Raw genomic sequence first — 21,410 nt, 5'->3', positions numbered from 1 at the left:
CGATAGAGCTGGATTGAACTGATTTCTCTCTCTTCTTCTTAGCTGTGTTACGACTACAAATTTGACCTGGAGGACGACCAGCATAAGATCCCTTGCCACTGTGGTGCAGTCAACTGTCGGAAATGGATGAACTAGAACAGAGTTGCAGGAAAAGACGGGCAACGACACTTTAAAATTACACACACACGTGCATTCCTTATAGGCTTGTTGGTTGATACGCTATTGCTTAAAAAAAAGAATTTATCGGGGGAAGAGACTGACCGCAGAACTGTTAGGGGAATCAAAAGGCAGAAAGACTATTTTTATAAAGGCAGTGAGCCGAGTCTTTCACTCTGCAAAAAAGAGTTGAGATGGATTTTTGTTAATATTAAAACGTGTGAGAGGGAAATGGGTTAAGGGATTGGGGCTGGGGTAGAATTCACCAGTTAACCAGGAGAGTTTTGTGCTGGCCACCGCCTTATTGAGTTAGAGAGGCAGGTCCTCCGGATTAAGAAATATATACATATATAGTTACAGAAATGTAGACGCCACTGAACAAGGAATGTACAGAGAGGACTTCCTTAGGGACAAAGCTAAGGGATTATTAACTTGCACTAAAAACAAAAAATTAGTTAAATACTTGATTCCATGAGTCAGTTTGTTTTTGATTTATGTAAAATAAGAGATTTTTTTCGTATTTATTATCAAATGAAGTTATTTTTTTAAATGAGGAGAAAGAGTCACCGGCAAACTGCAGCCCAGTCTAATCAGAACGTGTTACTATATACAATGTGTAAATATCTGTAAAAAAGGAAAGACGAAATTAAGTAAATAATCAGCCAAATGCTACCTTAGCTTCATGGATGATTCTTTTGTTTTTTTCAACAACAAAAAAGTATTTAAGAAGGATATCATTGTGCAGAATGTGTAAAAGTCCAGAGTATTTTTGTTTTATTTAGAATGTAGTTGTGTTGTCTAAAATTATGACCACTTGAAGAATGTTTTCTGTTTCTTTAATTTTACGACAATTTATTTGCATTGACACGCGCAATCTAAGAATTGCACAGAGCACCAATCAGAGACTGTTACATCCTAACCCTTAGTTAATCAGATTTGAACGTAGAATTAGAGAACTGTGAATTTAGGTTGGAAACCACCCACACCATCGGTTAGCTTCTTTAACTGTATCATACGCACAGTAGTCTGATTTACCCCATGCTGTTAATTAACAGACACATGTTTTAAAAATATGTCTTTCACTTACCAGTTGCAGGGGACTCCATTATGCTTTTGACAAAATTTGTTGTTTACATTTCTTTTGAAGAAGAAACATGCTGGGTAGTTGAGAAAAAAATTCTGATTTACTTCTTGACTCAATCACAAAAGTCAATCTGGTACTAGCATTTTTCTGACCAGTTTGAAATGAAGTTTTCATTTGTGTGCACAAAAGTCGGTATAAACAGTATGTATGTTTTCAAATTGTACATAATTTTCCCTCGTACAATATTCAGACCTCTTAACAGTATGTGTCTTTTCTTTGTCCTGTATAGTAGTATCTAATGTAAGAAAAAACATGGAAGGCTTTTAAAGTATACAGTGTGATGGGTTGTGGAATCAGATCATTTACAAAAAATAAAATATTTTACATCTGAAATTTGCTATTTCCTTTCTCAGTTCCGTGCCACTTCTGTACTGTGGGAGGAAATGGACCAAACTTTAATGTCAATCAATTGCAAATTAGACAAGGCATGTTCATACTTCAATTAACATTTATTTGGTTGTCTCATTTGCAAAATAATTACTGAACTGCACAGCGCACATTTAGATAAGAAAAAAACTAAACAAATCATAGCTCACTAGAACAGTGCAGGACAGACGGCTAGTATGGATGACTTTGCTAGTATGATCCAAGTCTGCAATTTACTTTGGGAAATTGAAGACTATCCCTGCATTTCCATTTACCCTATTCAACATGATTTCCATAGACTGCACACAATGTTAATAAACCTGATGATGTATAAAGTAGAGCTAATGCAGTGTAGCCCAAGGCTCTCCAACCCTAATCTTGCATACCTGATTCTAATAATTAGCTGGTTGTAGAGCGGAATCGGGTTAGTTAAAACTGGGGTTGGCGCAAAAACCTACAGGAGGGTAGCTATCCAGGACCAGGGTTGGAGAGCCGATCAACATTTTCAAAGAAGTTGCTGTGCACAATTCAAGGGTATGACAGACAAATACATAACTTCAAACAAAATTCCAGTGAAATATTTGTACAATAGAAAGTTTCTGCCAAAGACAATTTTACTAAATAAAATAAAATAGTGAATGTCATAGTAATTCAAGTGGAACTGACAGCATTGTAACATGAAATCTGTTTGTCTACACCCCCAGGAAGATTTTTTTGTTTTACATTTCCACATATTCATAGAATGTTTGGGAATGACGTATAATGAGGCATTTGTGAAAATGTTAAAGCAATATAGAGTGGGAAACAGCTGTGCTTTTAGAGAGTTAGACACCAGTAAATAAAACCTAATCTGTCTTGTCCAGGACCGGAGACTCCGCAGACCGGTGCGCCGTAGGCTTATATGCAATTAAGCCATTTGCCACATGGGCCTGGCATAATTCACTTTGAACTGGACTGTGTTTACAGGCAGTAGTAACAGCGTGACTTTAGAATGCATTCGCCAAAAGCCATAAAATACACTTGAATCGATTTCTGCAAATATGTACAGTGCCTTCGGGAAGTATTCAGACCCCTTGACTTTGTTACATTACAACCTTATTCTAAAATGTATAACATAACTAAAATCACATTTACATAAGTATTCAGACCCTTTACTCAGTACTTCTTGGGTATGACGCTACAAGCTTGGCATGCCTGCATTTGTGTAGTTTCTCCCATTCTTCTCAGCAGATCCTCTCAAGCTCTGTCAGGTTGGATGGGGAGTGTTGCTGCACAGCTATTTTCAGGTCTCTCCAGAGATGTTTGTTTGGGTTCAAGGCTGGGCCACTCAAGGACATTGAGACTTGTCCCGAAACCACTCCTGTGTTGTCTTGTCTGTGTGCTTAGGGTCATTGTCCTGTTGGACGGTGAACATTCGCCCCAGTCTGAGGTCCTGAGCGCTCTGGAGCAGGTTTTCATCAAGGAGCTCACTTAACTTTGCTCCGTTCATCTTTGCCTCGATCCTGACTAGTCTCCCAGTCCCTGCCGCTGAAAAACATCCCCACAGCATGATGCTGCCAGGTTTCCTCCAGATGTGACGCTTGGCATTCAGGCCAAAGAGTTCAATCTTGGTTTCATCAGACCAGAGAATCTTGTTTCTCATGGTCTGAGATTCTTTAGGTGCCTTTCACTGAGGAGTGGCTTCCGTCTGGTCACTACCATTAAAGGCCTAATTAGTAGAGTGCTGCAGAGATGGTTGTCTTCCTGGAAGGTTCTCCCATCTCCACAAAGGAACTCTTGTCAGAGTGACCATCGGGTTCTTGGTCACCTCCCTTGCTATGTCTTGCTTTTCCTATGTTGCTCTGTGTGTGCTCACTGCTCATCGATTGTCTGTATTGTAATTGTTTTTAATAACCTGCCCAGGGACTGCGGTTGAAAATTAGCCGGCTGGCTAAAACCGGCACTTTTACTGAAAAGTTGATTAATGTGCACTGTCCCTGTAAAAATTAAACTCAAACCAAGGCCTTCCTCCCCCGTTTGGCCGGGCGGCCAGCTCTAGGAAGAGTCTTGGTGGTTCCAAACTTGTTCCATTTAAGAATAATGGAGGCCACTGTGTTCTTGGGGACCTTCAATGCTGCAGACATTTTTGGTACCCTTCCCCAGATCTGTGCCTTGACACAATCCTGTCTTGGAGCTCTACGTACAATTCCTTCGACCTCATTGGCTTGGTTTTTATTCCGACATGCACGGTCAACTGTGGGACCTTAGACAGGTCTGTGCCTTTCCAAATCATGTCCAATCAAATTAATTTACCAGAAGTGGACTCCAAGTTGTAGAAACATCAAGGATGATTAATGGAAACAGGTTGCACCTGAACTCAATTTCGAGTCTCATAGCGAAGGGTCTGAATACTTATGCAAATAACATTGTTTTTAATAAATTTGCAAAAAATGTCAACTCGTTTTCGCTTTGTCGTTATGGGGTAGTGTGTGTAGATTGCTGAGGATTAGATTAAGGCTGTAATGTAGAAGTCTGAATACTTTCCGAAGGCACTAAAATACCACGATAGTCCTCTTACATTTGGGAACTTCACGGTCCTATTGATCAAACAATAATGAAAAGGTAGGCTCTCTCTCTCACTCAGTTATGCACATCAACAAGGGGTGTGTTTGTAAATTCACTCGAGTGCGATCTGGGTGCTCCGGCCAAGGAGTAGGGTTGATCCGAGGCTTCTGACCTTACAACAGCACCCAAGCTAACTGGCTAAAGTTGGCTAGCTTGCTACTTCCAGACACCACTGACCATTTACTCACCCAAGCAGAGCTGGTTATGCTGTTTTCATGTTATCTAAAGTGTTGCTGACAATGTTTTTTTTACTGACTGCTCATTCATAAATTCCTCAGTTATTCTGCGCTATGGCACACTCAGACAAGAGTGCTCTGAAATTGGAGTAGATAGCATATCTCTGGCTAACTGGAGCCGTTCAAGCACAGCCTAGCTAACTCGCAAAGCGATTCACATTTCATGCTTGCTTAACAAATGACACCTGCATCCCTAGCCACAAAAAAATGATGCGGGGAAAAAGGTCACAAAAACATTTCTAGCCCAATGACCACTCAAAACCCTCCCAAAAGGCCTGAAAAGTAGCAAAACATTTTTCAGCGAGAGGAGTTGCCATATCTATACAATAAACCATTTTTCCATAATGCTATTGAGCCAATTAAGAAGGACTATCATAGTAAATTGTAATGACATTAGAACAAAATTTGTATGTGGCAAGAGAAAAGAATTGGCCCTTAAACTCGCTAGAATTTATCAATGGATGTCAATTTAACACGTTTGACAGCTTGGATTAAGCAATAAGGCACAAGGGGGTATGGTATATGGGCTAAGGGCTGTTCTTATGCAAGACAACGCAGAGCCGTTAACCGCTATATACCCACCAATGTTTTGTTTTACCCATGGTATATGGTCTGATATACCACGGCTTTCAGGGCTCAAACCAGGTTTCTAACTGTAATTATAAACTGGGTGATTTGAGCCCTGATTGGCTGAAAGCCATGGTATATCAGACTGAATACCACGGGTATGACATAACATGTATTTTTACTGCTCTAATTACGTTGGTAACCAGTTTATAATAGCAATATGGCCAATATACCACGGCTGTGTCCAGGCACTCCAACAGAAGCAAATGTATAATTCTCTGCATTTAGCTTGTCAGTTTCATTGAGAACTTTTCCCCATAAAAAGAACTACGTGAGAGAGTTCCATAACTTCCATTTCAAATTTCCACCCGGGCAGCCCCTGAGACCCAAGAACTGAGCATGCATAAAGCACTTCGCTTGATACCGTTGTCTTTAAGCAGTCAACATTGGAATGCAGTTTAAACCACTTCGGAGCGAATATATGTAATGTGCCCAGTCTTTTTCCAGTGCTTTGTGTGCATTATTTCTTGATTTGCATCAGTTCTAGCACATTAATGTTTTATGGAAAAAGGTGTTTCCATAATGAAAACGTAATTACCTACCTACAACTGGTAAAAAGTTGCCACAACGAGCGCACGTGCTGCTCGCTCTCCTCTTGCTCACGTGACTCAGCCAATAACTCTAGTGCTCTCAACACACACTCCTTTGGTCCTCCCCACCACTCACTCAGCAACAGCCTGCCTCACTGCCTGACAGTCAGCAGCAGGTCTCAGCAAAAAACATTTTTTAAGAGAAATGCCATGGCAGCCGCAGTGCAACTTAGCCCAAAAACCCACAACCAATACATTTTCACCCACAACATCGTTTTCAAAGTGGAGGTAAAACTGCAAACATGGCAACAATGGGTCACCCACTCCTCCAATGGCATGACATCTTCCAAATGTTAGGCTCTGTGTTTTTAGCTTGCTAAATAAATAGATACGCCAGGTTGATTGTATTGACATTCCCAGCCTGAGTTACATTCATCCATTTTTGTCCAAAATATTGAGTCATTGAAACTAACAGTGCATCCTGATTGGGTGGATGCAGCAAACTATAGTGTAGCAGACCAGCTGTGATTTACAGTCTGATAGCAGTATTTCTGGTATTGGTGAATTATAGTAATTCATGCATTGAACTGCATCCAGCTATTCTGCCAACAATGGCTTACTGTACGTCATGGAATTTTCAGTCATAAACCTTTATAAAGTTGGTTTTGATATTGTTGACTGATGATTGTCTGTTTCATATCTGAAAAGTAGTTAAAACGCTGCCAATTCCACTTAAATAACAGATTGTAATAAGTACAGAATAAAATTATTCTAAAACCAGGGTCCTAATACTGGTAGTCCAAAGTTCTTAGTAAACACTTTTTTGGGACTTACACAATATTAATTGTCTAATGCAAGACTGCTGTGCAAATTTGATAAAATTCATTTAAACATGATTGTACAATTTTTTTTAAATCACATTCTAAAACATAGGACAAGGAATAGATTGTTCTCAGGGAAAAGAATGGAGTACTAATTTTCAATAGGGGGAAGTCATACAAATGCAGTTGAGACTACAGTGTACTTACTCTGTGCACTTCAGGGGGGCTGGAACCAGTTCTGAAGACAAACAAAATTCGTTCTCCAAGTCTTCAAGAAGACAGTCCGTATAATTAGTTCCATCCCCATTTCCTTGTCACAGCAGCAGCGTGCAGTATTCCCCCTCCATCCAGAGGGGGGCAGTCAATGTCTGGAACGTTACTAGTCGTGGCGTATCAACATCAGCCCTCCAACTGCCACTGCTGGGACTGAGAGCCATCACAGATCGCCATGGTAACGTATCCCTTGGGGCTGATTGTGTCGACCACGGCCAGGCATTGGCCCACTGAGACTTGATATAGCCGGTTGCTCTTCTGGAGATGGTTGGAGGAAGACGGGGCCATGTGTTACATAGAGAATGGAGGGAGAGGAGAGCCATTGGAGACTTTATATAAGCATTTTCTACTGATTCCAAAACAGCATTACTGTACCTAATAAAAAGGTTAGTGCAGTAGCCCAGAGCCAACTGGTGGTGGTCGAGTAGAAGTTGCCCTTCTTGCCATCATCATGATGCCCCATGGTACCAGCCAGTATAAAAACCACAGTAATACTGTAGTATTATATCAGTACTGGTCTGGTGGTGGTCGCAGTCATTACTATAGTCTTATCTGCCTATACAGATATGGGGACAGTGTGGTTGAGTGAGGGCAGGGGGTCTAGTTAACTCACCCCCAGGGTCCACTGCTGGGAGCCTCCTGAGCCGTGACACTTCATGAGACGGGGCGGGTCAGACGAGCGGATTTCGGACATGTCCAGACACAGCAAGTCAGTCAGGATCAACTCGTGCTCCTCATCATAGGCCCACTCCTAAGGAAGGGAGGGACAGCGAAAGTGGGTGAGTGAGAAAGAAAGGCCGATGGATTCTATACTGTACAGCGACTAAAGAAAGTATTCACCCACCTTGACTTTCCACATGTTGCGTTACAGCCCAAATGTAAATTGTGTAGGCCAGTGACACACACAATACCCCATAATGTCAAAGTGGAATTATATTTTTCAAAATGTTAACCAAAAGTATTCAACCCCTTTGTTACGGCAAGCCTAAATAAGTTCAGGAGTAAACATTTGATTAACAAGTTGCATGGACTCACTCTGTGTGCAACAATAGTGTTGAACATAATTTTTTAATGACTACCTCATTTCTGTAACCCACCCATACAATTATCTGTAAGGTCCCTCAGTGAATTTGAAACACAGATTCAACCACAAAGACCAGGGAGGTTTTCCAATGCCTCGCAAAGAACGGTGTCTATACATTTAAAAAAATAATAATAATCTACTCCATTTTTTCAAGCATAGGCAAAATCCTAGAGGAAAACCTGGTTCAGTCTGCTTTCCACCAGACACTGGGAGATGAATTCACCTTTCACAGCAGGACAATAACCTTAAACACAAGGCCAAATCCACAGTTGAAGTCGGAAGTTTACATACACTTAGGTTGGAGTCATTAAAACTCGTTTTTCAACCACAACACAAATTTCTTGTTAACAAACTATAGTTTTGGCAAGTCGGTTAGGACATCTACTTTGTGCATGACACAAGTAATTTTTCCAACAATTGTTTACAGACAGATTATTTCACAATTCCAGTGGGTCAGATGTTTACATACACTAAGTTGACTGTGCCTTTAAACAGCTTGGAAAATTCCATAAAATTATGTCATGGCTTTAGAAGATTCTGATAGGCTAATTGATATCATTTGAGTCATTTGGAGGTGTACCTGTGGATGTATTTCAAGGCCTACCTTCAAAGCACTGCCTCTTTGCTTGACATCATGGGAAAATCAAAAGAAATCAGCCAAGACCTCAGAAAAAAAATGGTAGACCTCCACGGGTCTGGTTCATCCTTGGGAGCAATTTCCAAACGCCTGAAGGTACCACGTTTATCTGTATAAACAATAGTACGCAAGTATAAACACCATGGGACCACGCAGCCGTCATACCTCTCAGGAAGGAGACACGTTCTGTCTCCTAGAGATGAACGTACTTTGGTGCGAAAAGTGCAAATCAATCCCAGAACAACAGCAAAGGACATTGTGAAGATGCTGGAGGAAACAGATACAAAAGTATCTATATCCACAGTAAAACGAGTCCTATATCGACATAACCTGAAAGGCTGCTCAGCAAGGAAGGCGGCACTGCTCCAAAACCGCCATAAAAAAGCCAGACTACGGTTTGCAACTGCACATGGGGACAAAGATTGCACTTTTTGGAGAAATGTCCTCTGGTCTGATGAAACAAAAATAGAACTGTTTGGGCATAATGACCACCGTTATGTTTGGAGAAAAGAGGGGGATGCTTGCAAGCCGAAGAACACCATCGCAACTGTGAAGCATGGGGGTGGCAGCATCACGTTGTGAGGGTGCTTTACTGCAGGAGGGACTGGTGCACTTCACAAAATAGATGGCATCATGAGGGAGGAAAATTGTGAATATATTGAAGCAACATCTCAAGACATCAGTCAGGAAGTTAAAGCTTGGTCGCAAATGGGTCTTCCAAATGGACAATGACCCCAAGCATACTTCCAAGTTGTGGCAAAATGGCTTAAGGACAACAAAGTCAAGGTATTGGAGTGGCCATCACAAAGCCCTGACCTCAATCCTATAGAAGATTTGTGGGCAGAACTGAAAAAGCATGTGCGAGCAAGGAGGCCTACAAACCTGACTCAGTTACACCAGCTCTGTTAGGCGGAATGGGCCAAAATTCACCCAACTTATTGTGGAAGGCTACCCGAAACGTTTGACCCAAGTTAAATAATTTAAAGGCAATGCTACCAAATACTAATTGAGTGCATGTAAACTTCTGACCCACTGGGAATGTGATAAAGAAATAAAAGCTGAAATAAATCACTCAACTATTATTCTGACATTTCACATTCTTAAAATGAAGTGTTGATCCTAACTGACCTAAGACAGGGAATTTTCACTAGGATTAAATGTCAGAGTTTAAATGTATTTGGCGTATGTAAACTTCCGACTACCAAGAAGAGCTGTTCCTGAGTGGCTGAATTACAGTTTTGACTGAAATCTGTATGAAAATCTATGGGAAAACCTGCAAATGGCTGTCTATCGATGATCAACTTGACAGAGCTTGAAGAATTTAAAATAGAATGTGCAAATATTGTACAATCCAGGTTTACCTAGATTGACTCCGATGTTATCGCTGCCAAAAGTGCTTCTACATAAAAAAAATTGCTGAGTTTATGTCCTCTCACTGTCAACTGTGTTTATTTTCAGCAAACTTAACATGTGTAAATATTTGTATGAACATAATTCAACAACTGAGACACAAACTGAACAAGTTCCACAGACATGTGACTAACAGAAATGGAATAATGTGTCCCTGAACAAAGGGGGAGGTCAAAAGTAACAGTCAGTATCTGTCGTGGCCACCAGTTGCATTAAGTACTGCAGTGCATCTCCTCCTCATGGACTGCACCAGATTTGCAAGTTCTTGCCGTGGGATGTTACCCCACTCCTCCACCAAGGCACCTGCAAGTTCCTGGACATTTCTGGGGGGGAATGGCCCTAGCCCTCACCCTCCAATCCAACAGGTACCAGACGTGCTCAATGGGATTGAGATCCGGGCTCTTCGCTGGCCATGGCAGAACACTGACATTCCTGTCTTGCAGGAAATCATGCACAGAACGAGCAGTATGGCTGGTGGCATTGTCATGCTGGAGAGGTACCACATGAGGGAGGAGGATGTCTTCCTGTCTGGGTTGGCGCCCCCCCGGGCTGAGATCTTTGTGGGCTATACTCGGCCTTGTCCCGGGATGGTATGTTGGTGATTGGAGATATCCCTCCAGTGGTGTGGAGGCTGTGCTTTGGCAAAGTGGGTGGGGTTATATCCTACCTGTTTGGCCCTGTCCGGGGGTTTCATCGGATGGGGCCACAGTGTCTCCTGACCCCTCCTGTCTCAGCCTCCAGTATTTATGCTGCAGTAGTTTATGTGTCGGGGGGCTAGGGTCAGTCTGTCACATCTGGAGTATTTCTCTTGTCTTTTCCGGTGTCCTGTGTGAATTTAAATATGCTCTCTAATTCTCTTTCTCTCTTTCTTTCTTTCTTTCTTTCTTTCTTTCTTTCTTTCTTTCTTTCTTTCTGTCTCTCTCTCGGAGGACCTGAGCCCTAGGACCATGTCTCAGGACTACCTGGCTTGATGACTCCTTGCTGTCCCCAGTTCACCTGTCCGTGCTGCTGCTCCAGTTCCAACTGTTCTGCCTGCAGCTATGGAACCCTGACCTGTTCACCAGACATGCTACCTGTCCCAGACCTGCTGTCCCAGACCTGCTGGAACCCTGACCTATTCACCGGATGTGCTACCTGTCCCAGACCTGCTGTTTTCAACTCTCTAGAGACAGCAGGAGCGGTAGAGATACTCTCAAAGATCGGCTATGAAAAAGCCAACTGACACTTACTCTTGTGTTACTGACTTGTTTCACCCTCGACAACTACTATGATTATTATTATTTGACCATGCTGGTCATTTATGAACATTTGAACATCTAGGCCATGTGCTGTTATAATCTCCACCCGGCACAGCCAGAAGAGGACTGGCCACCCCTCATAGCCTGGTTCCTCTCTAGGTTTCTTCCTAGGTTTTGGCCTTTCTAGGGAGTTTTTCCTAGCCACCGTGCTTCTACACCTGCATTGCTTGCTGTTTGGGGTTTTAGGCTGGGTTTCTGTACAGCACTTTGAGATATCAGCTGATGTAAGAAGGGCTATATAAATAAATTTGATTTGATTTGAGTCTTCCCTGTAACGCTCAGTCCGATGATGCTATGACGGACCCTCCACCTCCAAGTTGATCTCACTCCAGAGTACAGGCCTCGGTGTAACGTTCATTCCTTCGACGATAAATGCGAATCCGACAATCACCCCTGGTAAGACAAAACCACGACTCGTCAGTGGAGAGCACTTTTTTGCCAGTCCTGTCTGGTCCAGCGACGGTGGGTTTGTGCCCATAGACGACGTTGTTGCCGGTGATTTCTGGTGAGGACCTACCTTACAACAGGCCTACAAGCACTCAGTCCAGACTCTCTCTCAGCCTATTGTGGACAGTCTGAGCACTGATGGAGAGATTGTGCATTCCTGGTGTAACTCAGGCAGTTGTTGTTGCCATCCTGTACCAGTCCCGCAGGTGTGATGTTCGGATGTACCGATCCTGTGCAGGTGTTGTTTTTTGTTTTGTTTTTTCTTCTTTTTTTCTTCCTTTTTTAAATTATTTATTTCAAAAAACGCAAGGAAGGGGTAACATTAAAGTATTAGAACATGAAGGACAAACAATACAGCATCAAGACACTATCAAACATGTATCAGTCTTTCCGCAACAAAGCCATCCTTATGTGTGAGGGTGCGTGTGCATGATAGTGATATAAAATGTCAGTTTCCTTTTTCATGATCACAGCCTTGTGAAACCCGAACCCTCCAAGATCCCCCCCATAGTTCCCCAATAGCTGTCCCTCAACCATTTGAGACCCCTCCTACAGCCCCCCCCGAAGAAAAATAATACAAAATACAATTAATTCCATTCCCCACCCCCAATGCACCAACAACCAAGAGAATGAACTAAAGAGAAAAAAGGATAAGACAGAAGAAAACAGCAAACAACAATGCAAAAAAAGAATACAAAGCACATCAAGGACAACTGAAATCATAACAGCAATGCCTACGTTCTATGTTTCTGTGCATGTCTGGCACTATTACATGAATGTGTGTGATCCTGTATGTGTTTATTTGAATGAGAGTGTGTGTATGCCCAGTCAAAACTGTTCGCTGCTCTGGCACCCCAATGGTGGAACAAGCTCCCTCACGACGCCAGGACAGCGGAGTCAATCACCACCTTCCGGAGACACCTGAAACCCCACCTCTTTAAGGAATACCTGGGATAGGATAAAGTAATCCTTCTAACCCCCCCATAAAAGATTTAGATGCACTATTGTAAAGTGGTTGTTCCACTGGATATTATAAGGTGAATGCACCAATTTGTAAGTCGCTCTGGATAAGAGCGTCTGCTAAATGACTTAAATGTAAATGTAAATGTACAAACACCTGCACGGCATCAGCCTCAGGCAAACCGGCATTAGTTGTAAAAACACTGCCACTTAGTGTCATTCAAATGTACTTTTATTATGTTTTATTTTGACTTGTTTTCCCCTTTATCTTTTGACCATCATTCTCTCTCACACACAGCAACTCCACTCCCGCTTGTCTCCAATTCCACATATCAACCCTTAGCTTATCCCATCTATCTCTGCTGGCTACCCACTTCGTGTTTCTACGCAACACATATCTTTCAACTATGCTATGATGTTTAACGTACAATTTCTATCTAATCAAATATAATCTACAGATTGTGTGTTGACGATAAATACTTTTACCAAGAGTATTAGTATATTAGTAATTGACTGACCCGGTCTCTCCAGATCTCCTAAGAGTACTATTTCTGGGGTCAATTTTAGATCAATGTTATGCATTTTCAGCCATTCCTGAACCTGAGACCAGAAACAGGCTACCTGAGGGCAATATCAAAATAAATGGTATATTGATTCTGTATCCTCTATATAATAATTTTAGCTGAAAAGCACGAAGTCTTGAATCTTGCGTTGTTTTATATATCAACTCATACACCCTGTACCATGGAATCGGTACATCAAAAATATCTTCCCAACTATTTTGAAATCTGTATGGCACAGTTGTCAACATCCTGGTCCTCAAATGAAACTGGTATACTTTCCTATTTATGCTATTTCTATTTTTCCGCCAGTTTTGATCCTTTATATTGGGCAGACAGACCAGTTCCCTACCTCCTCCCGCTGCCACCCGCCTCCATTTTTGGGGCAATGCTGTAATCAATTGGTTGTACTCTTGGATTGAGCAGACCTTCCCGTACAATTCTGATAACTCCATGAAGGACATAACTCTACCATTACAATTTAATTTAAGAACAAAATACCCTTTTCAAACATCTTTCCCATAAATACTGGTATTTAATCAACCAACACATTTGAGTTCAGCCATAATATTTGTTCTATCTTTTCAGGGGGATGAAATTGTAGCCAGCTCTGCAATGCTTGTTTGAAAAAGAAAAAAAAGAAAACAAACTAACACTGGAGCTTTTAGTATAACAAAAAAATACTTGATATACCTCTACCGGTATGCCCATCAAGCCCTGAGGTTTTTCCAGACTGAAAGGATGTGATAGCCTCAAAAAGTTCTTCCTCTGTAATTTGGTCTTCACACTGATCTTTCTGTACATTTGTTAATTTTCCATTTGTTATATTATTTGGAAAGAATTCCTTACCGTAATCTTCATTCAGTGGAAGAGGATGAGTATCGTTTTTATTGCTATCTACCTGTACTATTAGTTCATGGATTTCCCTTCTTAGTCTTGTTAGTTTAGCCAGATACTGCTTTTTTAATATTGATGAATATTGAATTGAATGACCCCTTAAGGTATATTTAAAGGTATGCCAAACAATAAGGGGATTTGCTTAACCTATATTATACAGGAAAAATTCAGTTATAAATTATTTTGTCTTAGTTAAAAATAAGTTGTCCTCCAGTAAACGTTGATTAAATTTCCAATATCCCCATCCACGTGGAAAATCTATAAGAGTTATGTGAATGCCAATTAGATGATGATGCGATCGCATTCTGTCTCCTATAAAAAAAATGTTAACCTTTGATGCAAGAGAGAAAGAGACAAGAAAGTAGTCAAGACGACTAGCTTGATTAAGTCTCCTCCATGTATATCTCACTAGGTCGGGGTTTTTTAGTGTCCAAATATCCACTATTTCTAATGTGTCCATAATATTTGTGATTTCCTTAAGGGCATGGTGATGATAGTTTGTAGAGTGATTACCTTTACGGTCCATTGAGGTACTTAACACTGTGTTATTGTCTCCTACCATAATGATTAGATCATGTGTTGCCTGTAAGTTCAATAAATTGGTATGTTTTCGAAGAAGTGTGGATCATCCTGATTTGGACCATATAGATTAATGAGCCAAATCTCTTTTTTGTCCACTTTCATATTCAAAAGAATCCACCTTCCTTGCGAATCATTCCTGATTATTTGCACATTCAGATTGAAATTTTTGTTAATTAATATCATCACACCCTTTGAGTTCCTTTGTCAATGAAAGAAAATTATTTCACCCCCTCATTCCTTTTTCCATGCAACTTCCTCTAAGGATGTAGAGTGAGTTTCCTGTAAAGAGTATATGTTATATTCCTTTTCTTTTAGAGATGTAAAGACTGATCTTTTTTTATAATCTGCCAAACCGTTACAATTATAACTAGCTATACTTATTTCACCCCTTACCATAACGAGATACTATTCTCAGTCTAAATTGACCATAATTAGTTATTGTAAAGATACTGCCATCAGAGGTATTATAAAAGGTCAAAACTAGAGCTTTCAAATGTCTGATATTTAGAATTCAAGAAATAGGTTCTAGCAATATTTTTTTATTCCCTTGCCTGTGAGCCAATACCACAGATGTTAGAAAATTGAGACAAATTAGGTTTGTAACAAATTTGAGTAGGTTGATGTGTATGATATTGGATATGATATAATGAGTGTGTATGATGTCTGTATAAGAGTAAGACTATAATGTGTGATGTCCAAATAAATAATAACTCTGCCAATTTGCATGTTTGAGTGTCTGTGTGTAACATGTAGTGCGTATAGCCTTAATATTCATAATTGTAATCCATATCGTATCACCATCATAGTTGCATCATAATTACCTTTAACATAATTGAAAAACACATCCCAGCATTTCCATAGCAATTGACGTTTCACATGATCGTGAAAAAGACCTTGCATTACTCTAAAGACGGCTTCACTACAGTACAAATGTATTCCGTACAATATGTTATTATTCTCCAATGCCCCTATTTTGATATCTTCCCCTTGCTTGTTGTAAACATATATAAACTTGTAGACAAATACATAAAAAAAAATTGACAAACAATAAACACATTTAATTATAAAACAGTTCGACAAGAAAGAGAAAAAAAAGAGGAGAGAGAGAGCGAGATCAGGTATGTATGTATAAGTCCGTATGTGTAAGCAAGCATGTAGTTGAGTACGTGTGTGTTCATATCCACTTCATAATGTTCAGATATTTTTAACAGTTCCCATACCTTTTTTTTCGTAACCTGAAGTCCCTGTAGAATTTAGTACAGCCATGGCGTTATGGAGCTGTCTCGGAAATAGCTGACCATCTATAAAGAGTTTGTCTACAATGATAAAGGCAGGCCTACCATCCATCCTTTGTCTTTGTACCGGATATAGTCTCTCACGAAGTTCGTTTATCTCCTTTGGAAATTGTTCATTGAGACCGAATTTGGTCCCTTTAAGCTCCTTTCCTCTGCTTTTGATCAGCTCCTTTTGTTGGTAGTGTTCAAATTTTGCGATGATCGGTCGGGGACCCTTGGTCTTGTCGCTCCGAGCTCCAAATCTGTGTCACTAGGTGGAAAGCCACCTTGTTACAGTCTCTATAGGAAGTTTCAATGCGGATTTCATGAATTCTCTGATCGCGGCCTCTGGATTATTGGATGCGCCCTCAGGAATACCAGAAAAAAATATATTTTCACGCATGCTACGACTTTGTATGTCTAGTAGCGTCTCCATCACCCTGTTTTCCCTGAGTAGACAATCCATGTTGGAATCGTGTATTTTTATCTTGGCTGCGAGTGTTATGTTTTCTCTTTGGAGCGTGAGAATTTCACTCTGGCTGAACTCCAAACTCCCCCTCAGCCCTGCTACCTCCTCACACAACTTTTCCATTGTTGCATGGATTCCAGCCAGAGCACTAGCCTCTACCTCAATGGTAAGTAAATCGTCCGTGTCTGTAGATAAATCTGTTTCTTTTTTTTTTGTCGGGTTAAAGTTATTTTGTGAGGTGGTCGGATCTTTCCACGAAGGAGTATGTTGTTCCTCCATAGCGTGAAGCTGTTGGTACTCATCGATTTGCCTCAGGATCTCCTTGGTATCCAGATTGGCTCTATACTGCAACCAGTTGTTTTACGAAAAGATAACAAAGAGTCTTTCCCACGACAACGACAGGTGTCTGTAGTACAGACAGCTAGCACTCGCGGAATCCAGGCAACAACAAAAAAAAGGAACACAAACTTGCAGTCCCAGCCGTAAAGGCTAACTCCGTTGTGGAATCCTTTGTAACAAAACTTTAGTTCGGATTAAAATCGATTTAATGAAAAAGTTTTAACGTAAACAACAAACTGAGCGTAGACAGTAAAGTGTCCTGTTGTGCGCTCTGATGACGTCTCTCTCTCTCTCCAGAGCTGTGCAGGTGTTGTTACATGTGGTCTGCCACTGCGAGGACAATCAGCTGTCTGTTCTGTCTCCCTGTAGCGCTGTCTTAGGTGTCTCACAGTATGAACATTGCAATTTATTGCCCTGGCCACATCTGCAGTCCTTATGCCTCCTTTCAGCATGCCTACGGCACATTCACGCAGATGAGCAGGGACCCTGGGCATCTTTCTTTTGGTGTTTTTCAGAGTCAGTAGAAAGGCCTCTTTAGTGTCCTAGGTTTTCAGAACTGTGACCTTAATTGCCTTCCTGTTAGTGTCTTAACAACCGTTCCATGTTCATGAATTGTTTATGGTTGTTTATACCCTTTACAATGAAGATCTGTGAAGTTATTTGGATTTTTTACGAATTCTTTTTTGAAAGACAGGGTCCTGAAAAAGGGACGTTTCTTTTTTTGCTGAGTTTAGTATTGTCTCAGGGGGTGTGAATACTTAGGTAAATGAAATCTTTCTGTATTTAATTTGCAAAAATGTATAAAATTATTTTCACTTATTGTGTGTAGCTGGGGCCGAGAAGCTGTTTATTTTTTTCTATATCTCAAGGCCATTAGACTGTTAAATAGCCATCACCAGGCGTCTTCCACACGGTTATGTAACCCTGTACCTTAAAGAGGCTGCTGCCCCATAGACTTGCAATCACTTGCCACTTTGATAAATGGACCACTAGTCACTTTAATAATGTTTAGATATTTTTGCTTTACTCATCTCATATGTATATACTGTATTTTAGTCTATGCCACTCCGACATTACTCATCCTAATATTCCATTATTTAACTTTTAGGTTGTGTGTATTGTTAGATATTACTGCACTGTTGGAGCTGGAAACACAAGCATTTCGCTGCACCCGCAAAATCATCTGCTAAACATGTGTATGTGACAAATAATATTTGATTTGCTTTAGATGGGAGAGAAAAATAAATATTTAATTCATTTTGAATTAGGGCTGTAATACAACAAAATGTGGAATAAGTCAAGATGTGGTACAGACCCGAGTGAGGAATGTAAATGAATCTATTACAGAAACACCATAACCTTATGGGAATTTAATAGAAATGTAGATCTTGACTAAATCAGAATAGAAAAATGGCCGAATTTCAACTTTAAATACTGCCAATATTTATGAAAAACAAAACTACTTCCCAATATATACAGTGAGGGGAAAAAAGTATTTGATCCCCTGCTGATTTTGTACGTTTGCCCACTGACAAGGAAATGCAATCTATAATTTTAATGGTAGGTTTATTTGAACAGTGAGAGACAGAATAACAACAAAAAAATCCAGAAAGAAGCATGTAAAAAATGGTATAAATTGATTTGCATTTTAATGAGGGAAATAAGTATTTGACCCCCTCTCAATCAGAAAGATTTCTGGCGCCAAGGTGTCTTTTATACAGGTAACGAGCTGAGATTAGGAGCACTCCTTAATCCCACAGAAAATCTGTGGAGGGAGCTGAAGGTTCGAGTTGCCAAATTGGCATTTTAATGAGGGAAATAAGTATTTGACCCCTCTGCAAAACATGACTTAGTACTTGGTGGCAAAACCCTTGTTGGCAATCAGAGGTCAGACGTTTCTTGTAGTTGGCCACCAGGTTTGCACACATCTCAGGAGGGATTTTGTCCCACTCCTCTTTGCAGATCTTCTCCAAGTCATTAAGATTTCGAGGCTGACATTTGGCAAGATTAGGAGTGCTCCTAATCTCAGCTCGTTACCTGTATAAAAGACACCTTGGCGCCAGAAATCTTTCTGATTGAGAGGGGGTCAAATACTTATTTCCCTCATTAAAATGCAAATCAATTCATACCATTTTTTACATGCGTTTTTCTGGATATTTTTGGTGTTATTCTGTCTCTCACTGTTCAAATAACCCTACCATTAAAATTATAGACTGATCATTTCTTTGTCAGTGAGCAAACGTACAAAATCAGCAGGGGATCAAATACTTTTTTCCCCTCACTGTAATACTTCATTTTTTGGATGTCAACATTTCACTCCTCACTTGTCAGCAGACAATTTCACAAACAACCGTTCACAGCGGAAGTTGTTGACCTCATCGTGTACCCGAAGACTCAGTGCCGCAGAGGGGGAGGGGTTCAAATGGAAAGAGAATACAGAAAGCGAGAGAGTGGTCCGTATGAGGGAGAGAAAGAGAGCAAGAGGGGGAGAATGCGTGTCACAGTGCAGAACTGCAGTAGCTTCAGCCTCTGCTGAACTTCTACCCGACACACACACACAGGGAGTGACTCACTCTGCACCATTTTTACACACACAGGAAAGTGGAGAACCTAATGGAACAGTCATTTTCAGTTGAATGCAGAAAAGATGGATGACTCTTCCAGTAAGTGTGCACAAAACTAATCTCTGACCATGAGATCCTGGAGTGAGAGGAGGTAGTGGTACAGTTCATGTACATCCAGCTTGAGATACTGCACTTTCACCATGTGGCCAAGGTACACTCTTACAAAAGTAATTGTGGCCAGAAACAGTTGAAATAAGGAAATGAAAGCATACAGTAGAAAGATTAGGGATACGAGGATGAAATGGAATTAATTTCACGTTCTAGCCCGAACCCGAACAGGCCTGTGTTATGGTTCTATCATCACTGTAGAATGTCATAGGCCGACATCATTACTAATGACTTGTGTTGTCATGAGTCCCAGTGTCACATAGACCATATGATGGAGACTCTGAAAAATATGAGGTGAATTCATGTCAGAGCTCTAGAAAGAGACTCGAGTTCCCGAGTTGGACGACCATTCGAAACAATTTTTCAGAGTTCCCAGTTGTTTTGAACACGCCATTAGTTTACCTGTTCTAGGTTGTGTGTGTCACAGGCCCTCAGCACCACGGCACCCCCCTTCTGGCTTGGCCTCCCCTGAGCCACCAGACACTTGTCAGCCTGCAGGTTCCGCAGCTGAAGAGAAAAGGAGAAGGGAGAGGTCAGAGGTCAGAGAGGGCATCTAGTTGTATTCCAACTCATGTCCCATGTGGCTCAGTTGGTAGAGCCTAGCGCATGCAACACCAAGGTTATGGGTTCGATTCCCACGGGGGACCAGTATGAAAATGCACTCACTACTGTATTTATTAATTTTTTTTAACCTTTATTCAACTAGGCAAGTCCGTTAAGAACAAATTCTTATTTACAATGACGGCCTAGGAACAATGGGTTAGGGGCAGGGGCAGAACGACAGATTTTTACCTTGTCAGCTCGGGGATTTGATCTAGCAACCTTTCGGTTACTGGCCCAACGCTCTAACCACTAGGCTATCTGCCGCCCCAAAACAACACCCACCCACTAGGACTAAGTCGCTCTGGATAATCTTTTCTATTGCAGCCTGACTCCGCAACTGAGTTTTATTCATGTGATTCCGGAAACGTTACATACAGCTTCAGGAAATGTAAGATCTGATTATCTGCGCAGTGCTACTGCAAAGAATATGACAAGGAACATGCCTATAAACTCAAATAAAAAGACTGATAAATACCAAGTGAAGTTATGTCCAGAATATGGCACTGAAATAACAATATACCAACACCTACCCACTAGGATGGCAGGTAACCTCGTGGTTAAGAGCATTGAACTAATAATCGGAAGGTTGCTGGTTCATATCCCAGAACCAACTAGAAGAAAAATCTGTTGATGGGCCCTTGAGGAAGGCACTTACAGGAGCAATTGGCTTTAAGTCGCTTGAAAAAATGTGGGGATTATCTCAACGCCTTGCACTCATTGCTAAGTTTGCCCATTTCCATAACTTTATATCTTCAGAAACCAAGCCTTTTTAGAATTCACGATCTTTCCTTCCAGACTAACTAGAATATGAATGTTCTCTCTGGGAAACTGATGTAGCAGAGCTGTTGGTTGTTTGACTTGCAATACATAACTCTCGTTTTCTATTAGTCTTTTTGAAGCAGGTGAACTTATCTATTCCTGAGTTCTGAGCTTCTAAGTGGTGTGTGTCTGTAACCTGGGGACTCCTTAATGACTTGTGCAACACCACATTGCCCCCTGCTGACTGGATATGGCATTTATTCCATTTCATTCAATAACAAAAACTTAAAAGGTGCAGTATGTAGTAATGTTGTATTTATTATTTTTGCTTTCCCTCAGTTTTTGAAGAATGCAACGCAGAAATACCTGAACAATCTTAAATGCTTTCTGACCTTACCATATGAACCCCAAACAACCACGTGCAGGAACGTGGGATATTGTTACCGTTTACAACTTCTGATGACCTCTTGTCCATCAGGAAGCAGCTGCTGTTTATACACATTGAAGGTGCATCACTCACAGTTAACAAGCAACTTTATTTAATGTACAACTATAGATCTATCATAGAGGGCTATTTGCGTGTGAAAGATATACAGAATTAC

The 21,410-nt window shown here is 40.9% G+C and overlaps 2 protein-coding genes across 5 annotated transcripts in view; one reads left to right on the top strand and one right to left on the bottom strand.

Moving 5' to 3' along the window:
- LOC106590429 (histone-lysine N-methyltransferase 2C) overlaps nt 1–1,633 on the top strand; it is a 235,249-nt gene extending 233,616 nt beyond the window's left edge. The window contains exon 61 of the mRNA XM_014181457.2: nt 43–1,633. Within this exon, the coding sequence (XP_014036932.2) occupies nt 43–135 (93 nt within the window). The 3' untranslated portion in view covers nt 136–1,633. The remainder of the gene's footprint in view (nt 1–42) is intronic.
- A 2,855-nt stretch (nt 1,634–4,488) lies between these two features.
- Nucleotides 4,489–21,410, bottom strand: part of LOC106590430 (polypeptide N-acetylgalactosaminyltransferase 11) — a 64,742-nt gene continuing 47,820 nt past the window's right edge. For all 4 annotated transcript variants that reach the window (XM_014181465.2, XM_014181464.2, XM_014181466.2 and 1 more), the window contains 3 exons: nt 19,849–19,953; nt 7,371–7,508; nt 4,489–7,015 (listed from right to left, as the gene is read on the bottom strand). In XM_014181465.2, coding sequence (XP_014036940.1) covers nt 6,884–7,015; nt 7,371–7,508; nt 19,849–19,953 — 375 coding nt within the window. In that variant the 3' untranslated portion in view covers nt 4,489–6,883. The remainder of the gene's footprint in view (nt 7,016–7,370; nt 7,509–19,848; nt 19,954–21,410) is intronic.

This window comes from Salmo salar, chromosome ssa29 (assembly GCF_905237065.1).
Source record: "Salmo salar chromosome ssa29, Ssal_v3.1, whole genome shotgun sequence".
NCBI classification, from domain to species: domain Eukaryota; kingdom Metazoa; phylum Chordata; class Actinopteri; order Salmoniformes; family Salmonidae; genus Salmo; species Salmo salar.
Note: the sequence above shows the minus strand (reverse complement) of the source record. Positions and strands in the feature narration are given on the sequence as shown.